The 9298-nt window shown below is 62.2% G+C and overlaps 1 protein-coding gene across 1 annotated transcript; it reads left to right on the top strand.

The window, feature by feature from the left end:
* Positions 1-2762: 2762 nt before the first annotated feature.
* LOC132813890 (uncharacterized) lies at positions 2763-7148 on the top strand (the record flags this gene model as incomplete). The annotated part of the gene is made up of 5 exons (XM_060823281.1): positions 2763-3188; positions 3640-3791; positions 3957-4074; positions 4816-5007; positions 6685-7148. Coding segments are annotated over 5 exons (1032 nt in total), but the record flags the coding sequence as incomplete, so codon positions are not given.
* Positions 7149-9298: the final 2150 nt, after the last annotated feature.

Raw genomic sequence — 9298 nt, 5'->3', positions numbered from 1 at the left:
CCCCCCTCTCTGTCTCTCCCCCCTCTCTGTCTCTCCCCTCTCTGTCTCCCCCCTCTCTGTCTCTCCCCCCTCTCTGTCTCTCCCCCTCTCTGTCTCTCCCCCCTCTCTGTCTCTCCCCCCTCTCTGTCTCTCCCCCCCTCTGTCTCACTCACTCACACTCACTCACTCACTCTCACACACACACACACACTCTTCCCCTGTCTCTCTCTCCCCCGTCTCCCTCTCCCTCCCCATTTTCCCCTCTCTCACTCTCCTCACCTCTCTCTCTCTCTCCCTCTTCCCTGACTCTCTCTCTCTTCCCCGTGTCTCTCTCTCTCCCCCCCACTGTCTCTCTCTCTCTGTCTCTTGCTCTCTCACATTCTCTCCCCCCGTCTCACTTCCATTCTGTCGAAGTTTTGCAGCTTTCCCCCCGTGGAGAGCCAAGTTTGGGGGAGGGTGCGAGGAGGGGCAGGATGACGCGAATGGGCAGGAGGTCCAGTCAGGGGAACCTCTTACCCCCCCTTCCACTGGGTAAAGGGCAGCGGTTGATGGAGGCTGAGAGATGGGGGAGTTCATTTCCTCGCCTCCCTCCCCTCCTCTCTTTCACTGACGGGACCATGGAGGTTGAGTGTGGCTTTTGTGGGGGAAGGGGGTGAGGTTAACATATTTGGACGGGGGGAGAGAGACCAGGCCTCAGAGTTGCAGCAGGAGGGAGGCAGTTTTACGCGCAGGGTTGCGGCCAACAGATGGCGATGGGCTGAAGGGTCTCTCTCTGGACCCCGCCCACCACTGCTTGATGTCTGACTCACCCTTACCTCTAACCCACACACCCCCCCCCCACCCTCACCTTCCCACCGGCCCAGTCTTGCGATGAGCTGCGAGGGGATTCCAGGGAGGAAGGTCGCCACACAAATTCACACAGGTTTCTTGTACCCTGCCTAGCAGATCCAAGACATGACATAGGAACCCACGATGACCACCGACACCACAGGGAAAGGAATACAGTAAGCATGGTTAACACAGGCCAGATCAGAGAGCAGGCGCTGTGGGAGGGTCAGCGCTGAGGGGGCAGGCGCTGTGGGAGGGTCAGTGCTGAGGGAGCGGGCGCTGTGGGAGGGTCAGTGCTGAGGGAGCGGGCGCTGTGGGAGGGTCAGTGCTGAGGGAGTGGGCGCTGTGGGAGGGTCAGTGCTGAGGGAGCGGGCGCTGTGGGAGGGTCAGTGCTGAGGGAGCGGGCGCTGTGGGAGGGTCAGTGCTGAGGGAGCGGGCGCTGTGGGAGGGTCAGTGCTGAGGGAGCGGGCGCTGTGGGACAACACCCACCCCGCTCAACTCCCTCCCCCTCAACACCCACCCCCCTCCAACACACACCCCCCTCAACACCCAGCTCCCCCTCAACACCCAGCTCCCCCTCAACACCCAGCTCCCCCTCAACACCCAGCTCCCCCTCAACACCCACCCTCCTCAACACCCACCCTCCTCAACACCCACCCTCCTCAACACCCACCCTCCTCAACACCCACCCTCCTCAACACCCACCCTCCTCAACACCCACCCTCCTCAACACCCACCCTCCTCAACACCCACCCTCCTCAGCACCCACCCCCTCAACTCCCTCCCACCCCTCTCAACTCCCACCCCTCTCAACTCCCACCCCTCTCAACTCCCACCCCTCTCAACTCCCACCCCTCTCAACTCCCACCCCTCTCAACTCCCACCCCTCTCAACTCCCACCCCTCTCAACTCCCACCCCTCTCAACTCCCACCCCTCTCAACTCCCACCCCTCTCAACTCCCACCCCTCTCAACTCCCACCCCTCTCAACTCCCACCCCTCTCAACTCCCACCCCTCTCAACTCCCACCCCTCTCAACTCCCACCCCTCTCAACTCCCACCCCTCTCAACTCCCACCCCTCTCAACTCCTACACCCTCAACTCTCTTCCCCTCAACTCTCTTCCCCCTCAACTCCCTTCCCCCTCAAGACACACCCCCTCAACACACACCCCTCAATTCCCTTCCCCCTCAACGCCCTCCCCGTCAACGCCCTCCCCCTCCCCTTCGACCCCCTCCCCCTCAACTCCCACCCCCTCAACTCCCACCCCCTCAACTCCCTCCCCAAAACACCCAAAACCCTCAACCCACTCCCCCTCAACCCACTCCCCCTCAACCCACTCCCCCTCAACCCACTCCCCCTCAACCCCCTCAACACCCTTTCCCCTCAACACCCTTTTCCCCCCACAACTCCCTCACTCCTCAACACCCTCCCCCTTCCAGTCCTACCCCCTCAACTCCTACCCCCTCAACTCCCTCCCCCTCGACTCCTACCCCGCCTCGCCTCCTTCCCCCCTCGCCTCCTTCCCCCCTCGCCTCCTACCCCGCCTCGCCTCCTCCCCCCCCTCGCCTCCTTCCCCCCTCGACTCCTCCCCCGCCTCGACTCCTCCCCCGCCTCGACTCCTCCCCCGCCTCGACTCCTCCCCCGCCTCGACTCCTCCCCCGCCTCGACTCCTCCCCCGCCTCGACTCCTCCCCCGCCTCGACTCCTCCCCCGCCTCGACTCCTCCCCCGCCTCGACTCCTCCCCCGCCTCGACTCCTCCCCCGCCTCGACTCCTCCCCCGCCTCGACTCCTCCCCCGCCTCGACTCTTTGCCCCCTCGATACCCACACCTTCACGACTCACACCCACCTCAACTCCCACCCCTCACGTTCCCAATGCCCTCAACTCCCATCATCCCTTACCCCCATCCCCCCACCAAAAAATACCCTCAGTCTTCACTCTGACATTTACCCCCACCCCCACCAACCACAAATACCCCCAATCTTCACTCACTGACAATTACCCCCAACCCCCCACTGAGCCCTCCGACGTTCACCTGCCCTCCCCGGCCAGGGGTTCCCTGGCGCAGGCACGGTTTCGGTGAGGAGACCACGAGAGGGCGGGGCACGGGGAGAGAGAGGGGGCGGAGAGCGATCGGGCGCCATGCGAATGCAGCTGGTTGGCTCTCGTTGTCGCTGCGGCTGGGGAGTGGCTTTGTGCCCGGGGTGGGAGGGGCGATCTTCCCGTTGTCTCCCCACCCCACCTCCCACTGTCCAGGAGGGAATGACTCCAACGGGATCATCTCCACCCAGGCCGTCGCTGTCTGCCATGTCGTTCCCAACAGCCACCGGGGAGTGAGCGCGCTCAGTAACGTCACCGGACTCATCCGCATCCAGGCGAAGGTACATCACCGTGGGGGGTGGGGGAGTGGGGCAACGAGGCGGTGGGGGTCACTGTGGAGGGAGCTTTACTCTGTACCTAACCCCCTGTCCTTGGGGGTGGGGGACAGTGTAGAGGGAGCTTTACTCTGTATCTAACCCCCTCTCCTTGTGAGTGGGGGACAGTGCAGAAGGAGCTTTACTCTGTATCTAACCCCCCTGTCCCTGGGAGTGGGGGACAGTGTAGAGGGAGCTTTACTCTGTATCTAACCCCCTGTCCCTGGGAGTGGGGGACAGTGTAGAGGGAGCTTTACTCTGTATCTAACCCCCTGTCCCTGGGAGTGGGGGACAGTGTAGAGGGAGCTTTACCCTGTATCTAACCCCCTGTCCCTGGAGGTGGGGGACGGTGTAGAGGGAGTTGAGTTTGAGGTTGAGTGGGAGCTCTCCTCACACACAGTTGCTTGTTTGACGGCAGAGACAGAACGGGACGGAGGTGAGGTTGGATCTGTCGGGATTTCCGGGAGACCAGGGAGCACACGGAATTCACGTTCACGAGTTCGGGGACCTGAGCGATGGCTGTGAATCACTGGGTGGGCACTTTAACCCACACCACAGGCAGCACGGCAGGTAGGGGGCGATGGGGGAGGGGCACGCCCTCTGGGTCTTTATCCCGTTCCCCCTCTATCCCCGTCTCTGGGTCTTTATCCCGTTCCCCCTCTATCCCCGTCTCCCCCCTCTGGGTCTTTATCCCGTTCCCCCCTCCATTCACTTTATTTATTTTTTTGCTACAAGCCACGCTGGGGATCTTGGGAATTTCCGCCCTGGACCAGACGGTTCTCTCCATGAGACTCTGACCGGAGTCAGGCTCCAACTGAAGGGGGCGCACTCCATCATTGGCCGATCTATCGTGGTGAGTATTCGATGGGAGGGTCAGTGCTGAGGGAGAGGGTGCTGTGGGAGGGTCAGTGCTGAGGGAGTGGGCACTGTGGGAGGGTCGGAGCTGAGGGAGGGTCAGTGCTGAGGGAGTGGACACTGGGAGGGTCAGTGCTGAGGGTGCGGGCGCTGTGGGAGGGTCAGTGCTGAGGGAGTGAGCGCTGTGGGAGGGTCAGCACTGAGGGATCGGGTGCTGAGGGAGTGGGCGCTGTGGGAGGTTCAGTGCTGAGGGAGCGGGTGCTGTGGGAGGGTCAGTGCTGAGGGAGCGGGTGCTGTGGGAGGGTCAGTGCTGAGGGAGTGGGCGCTGTGGGAGGGTCAGTGCTGAGGGAGCGGGTGCTGAGGGAGTGGGCGCTGTGGAAGGGTCAGTGCTGAGGGAGTGGGCGCTGAGGGAGCGGACACTGTGGGAGGGTCAGTGCTGAGGGAGCGGGTGCTGTGGGTGGGTCAGTGCTGAGGGAGGGTCAGTGCTGAGGGAGTGGGTGCTGTGGGAGGGTCAGTGCTGAGGGAGTGGGTGCTGTGGGAGGGTCAATGCCAACTTGACAGAGATAGGGATGGGGTGTAGGGGCTGGGGGGGGGGGGGGGGGGTCATTTGAGCCTTGAGCGAGATGAGCAGCGAGCAGGACCCCAGGTGGACGCCCGCGGCCGTCCAGTTCACGCCTGCGTCTTTCTCCTCCCCCGTGCCTCCATGCCCACCCCCTCCCGCCACGCCATTACTCCCCAGGTCCACGAGAACGAAGACGACATGGGTGTCCTGGAGGTGGTCGGGAGCCGCGACCACGGCAACGCCGGGCGGCGCCTGGCCTGCTGCATCATCGGGCACGGCAACAGCCGCCACTGGCCCTCGGAACCGCCCACGCCCAGTGGCAGCTGGGTGTCTGAGGCCCGGCTAAGCGAGTTCCCAATCTGGGGACGCTGAAGACGGAGTTCGTCGCCGGGGTGGGGACCGGGGGGATGGGCAGGGTGGTGGGGTTCCGGGGCGTGACTGCGGAAGGGGGAGGCCCCCATCCCTCGGTTCGCCGTAGGGGAGTTTTCCAGGTGGTGAGACCCCGTGGCGTTGCTCCCCGTGCGAGCGGCGCACGTTCCTGGAACGGTCGATTGGCGGGGGGTCGGGTGAAGGGTCAAAGGCCGCCTGTCACCGTGGCGCCCTCCCTGGGCCTTGCTCCCCCTCGTCTCCCCCACCCCCATTAAAACAGACAAGAAAAGTGAAACATTTCTCCGTGTCATTGCATTTCTTGTCTTCAGCGTCGAGGGAGCGTTATCTAACCCTCTGTGTAGAGGGAGCTTTACTCTGTACCTAACCCTGTTCTGTATATCACCGAATCCCCCTCCCCCCCCACCCCCCCACTATCAACATCCTGGGGGTTACTGTCTCCAACAAGAGAGAGAATCTAACCATCGTCCCCTTGACGTTCAATGGCGTTACCATCACTGAATCCCCCTCCCCCCACTATCAACATCCTGGGGGTTACCGTCTCCAACAAGAGAGAGAATCTAACCATCGCCCCCTTGACGTTCAATGGCGTTACCATCACTGAATCCCCCTCCCCCCACTATCAACATCCTGGGGGTTACCGTTGACCAGAAACTGACCCGGACCCAGCCCCATATCAATCCAGCGGCTCCAAGAGCAGGTCAGAGGCTGGGAATCCTGCAGCGAGTAACTCCCCTCCCGACTCTCTCCCCCCAAAGCCCTGTCCCACCATCGACAAGGCACGAGTCAGGGAGGGGGAGGGAACACTCCCCATTTGCCCTGGACGGGGGGCAGCTCCAACAACACTCGAGAAGCTCGACACCGTCCACGGACAAAGCAGCACCCCACCCCACTCAATTGACATGCTAACCCCCCACCTTCAGCACTCCCTCCCTCCCCCAAGGTAGCTGGGCTCATTAGGAATGCCCGGCTGGGCTCAAACACTCAACAGTGCTGAGGGAGTGGGTGTTGTGGGAGGGTCAGTGCTGAGGGAGTGGGTGCTGTGGGAGGGTCAGTGCTGAGGGAGTGGGTGCTGTGGGAGGGTCAGTGCTGAGGGAGTGGGTGCTGTGGGAGGGTCAGTGCTGAGGGAGTGGGTGTTGTGGGAGGGTCAGTGCTGAGGGAGTGGGTGCTGTGGGAGGGTCAGTGCTGAGGGAGTGGGTGCTGTGGGCAGGTCAGTGCTGAGGGAGTGGGCACTGTGGGAGGGTCAGTGCTGAGGGAGTGGGCGCTGTGGGAGGTTCAGTGCTGAGGGAGTGGGTGCTGTGGGAGTGTCAGTGCTGAGGGAGTGGGCGCTGTGGGAGGGTCAGTGCTGTGGGAGGGTCTGCGCTGAGGGAGTGGGTGCTGTGGGAGGGTCAGTGCTGAGGCAGCGGGCACTGTTGGAGGGTTAACGCCAACTTGACAGAGATAGGGAGGGGGTGTAGGGGCTGGAGGAGGGGACGGAGAGAGGGAGGGGGCATCGGGGCCGGTGGAGGGGGGGGGTCATTGAGCCTTGAGCGAGGTGACTAGCGAGCAGGACTCCAGGAGGACGCCTGCGGCCGTCCAGTTCACGCCTGTGTCTTTCTTCTCCCCCTTTCCTCTCCCTCATGCCTCCAACCCCCCCCCCCCCCCGCCATTACTCCCCAGGTCCACGAGAACGAAGACGACATGGGTGTCCTGGAGGTGGTCGGGAGCCGCGACCACGGCAACGCCGGGCGGCGCCTGGCCTGCTGCGTCATCGGGCACGGCAACAGCCGCCACTGGCCCTCAGAACCGCCCACGGGTGTCTGAGCCCCCGAGACGCGAGTTCGTCGCGGGGGAGGGGGGGTCCCGGGGTGTGGGTGGGGGTCAGGGGCGTGACTGCGGAAGGGAGTTCCCCCCCCCCCACATCCCTCGGTTCACCGTCGAGGAGTTTTCCGGGTGGTGAGACCCCGTGGCATTGCTCCCCGTGCGAGCGGCGCACATTCCTGGAACGGCCGATTGGAGGGGGGGTCGGGTGAAGTGTTAAAGGCCGCCTATCACCGTGGCGACCCTCAGGAAAGGGGGCCCTCCCTGGGCCTTGCTCCCCCTCGTCTCCCCCACCCCCATTAAAACAGACAAGAAAAGTGAAACATTTCTCCGTGTCGTTGCATTTCTTGTCTTCAGCGTCGAGGGAGCGTTATCTAACCCTCTGTGTAGAGGGAGCTTTACTCTGTACCTAACCCTGTTCTGTATATCACCGAATCCCCCTTCCCCCCCCCCCCCACTATCAACATCCTGGGGGTTACCGTCTCCAACAAGAGAGAGAGAATCTCACCATCGCCCCCTTGACGTTCAATGGTGTTACCATCACTGAATCCCCCTCCCCCCACTATCAACATCCTGGGGGTTACCATTGACCCGAAACTGACCCAGACCCGGCCCCATATCAATCCAGCGGCTCCAAGAGCAGGTCAGAGGCTGGGAATCCTGCAGCGAGTAGCCCCCCTCCTGACTCTCTCCCCCCAAAGCCCTGTCCCACCATCGACAAGGCACGAGTCAGGGAGGGGGGAGGGAATACTCCCCATTTGCCCTGGATGGGGGCAGCTCCGACAACACTCGAGAAGCTCGACACCGTCCAGGGACAAAGCAGCACCCCATCCCACTCGATCGACATGCTAACCCACACCTTCAGCACTCCCTCCCTCCCCTGAGGTAGCTGTGCTCATTAGGAATGCCCGGCTGAACTCCACACTCCCTCCCTCCCACCCCCGAGGTAGCTGTGCTCATTAGGAATGCTCGGCTGACTTCCAACACACTCCCCTCCCACCCCTGAGGTAGATGGGCTCATTAGCAATGCCTGGCTGTTGCTCTCCTCGGACATCACCTTCCCAACCCCACACACCACCCAGAAAGGTTTGGGGGGAGGGTGGAGGGCAGCAGGCAGAGGAGGGAACCCCACTCCCCGTGTGCTCCCCTCCCCCGACTGGGAATGTTGCGGGCTGTCCCTTCCAAAGGGTCACAATCCTGGGACTCCCTCCTGAATGGGCGCCCCCGCCCTGACCCCAGAGAGGGGAGGGGGACAGGGCAGATTCTGGGTGATACCTCCCCCCACCCCACTCATGTCTCTGGAACATCCAGACGGATAACGTGCCGCTAAATCTGGTGGGGATGTGGGAACGGGACTAACTCAGCTAACATCCTGTTTCGGGTCTGTCGCAGTCACGGAATCCCAGGCGCTTTCCGGGCAGTGATCCGGAGATTCCGATCTCTCTGGCAGGACATCCTGTCCCCTCCTCTCGCTCTCTCTCCACCCTCCCTCGTAGAAATGCATCTTTTAATTTTGGAACGCCGTCAGGGAACACCGTGCCAATTGGCTGGCACGGTGGCTCAGTGATTGGCGCCGCTGCCTCAGGGCACCAGGGACCCGGGTTCGATCCCACCCTCGGGGGCGACTGTCTGCACGGAGTTTGCACATTCTCCACATGTCTGCGTGGGTTTCTTCCGGGTGGTCCGGTTTCCAAGATGTGCATGTTAGGGTGGGATTGGCCGTGCTAAATTGTCCCCGTAGTGCCCAGGGATGTGCAGGTTAGGTTGGGATTGGCCGTGCTAAATTGTCCCCGTAGTGCCCAGGGATGTGCAGGTTAGGGTGGGATTGGCCGTGCTAAATTGTCCCCGTAGTGCCCAGGGATGTGCAGGTTAGAGTGGATTGGCCGTGCTAAATTGTCCCCGTAGTGCCCAGGGATGTGCAGGTTAGGGTGGATTGGCCGTGCTAAATTGTCCCCGTACTGCCCAGGGATGTGCAGGTTAAGGTGGATTGGCCGTGCTAAATTGTCCCGTAGTCCCCAGGGATGTGCAGGTTAGGGTGGATTGGCCGTGCTAAATTGTCCCCGTAGTGCCCAGGGATGTTCCGGTTAGGGTGGATTGGCCGTGCTAAATTGTCCCCGTAGTGCCCAGGGATGTGCAGGTTAGGGTGGATTGGCCGTGCTAAATTGTCCCCGTACTGCCCAGGGATGTGCAGGTTAAGGTGGATTGGCCGTGCTAAATTGTCCCGTAGTCCCCAGGGATGTGCAGGTTAGGGTGGGATTGGCCGTGCTAAATTGTCCCGTAGTGCCCAGGGATGTACAGGTTAGGATGGGTTGGCCGTGCTAAATTGTCCCCGTAGTGCCCAGGGATGTGCAGATTAGGGTGGATTGGCCGTGCTAAATTGTCCCCGTAGTGCCCAGGGATGTGCAGGTTAGGGTGGGATTGGCCGTGCTAAATTGTCCCCGTAGTGCCCAGGGATGTACAGGTTAGGATGGAT

The sequence above is a fragment of the Hemiscyllium ocellatum genome, unplaced genomic scaffold (genome assembly GCF_020745735.1).
Source record: "Hemiscyllium ocellatum isolate sHemOce1 unplaced genomic scaffold, sHemOce1.pat.X.cur. scaffold_518_pat_ctg1, whole genome shotgun sequence".
NCBI lineage: Eukaryota > Metazoa > Chordata > Chondrichthyes > Orectolobiformes > Hemiscylliidae > Hemiscyllium > Hemiscyllium ocellatum.
The sequence above is the reverse complement of the archived record's forward strand: the minus strand, read 5'-3'. Positions and strand labels throughout refer to the sequence as shown.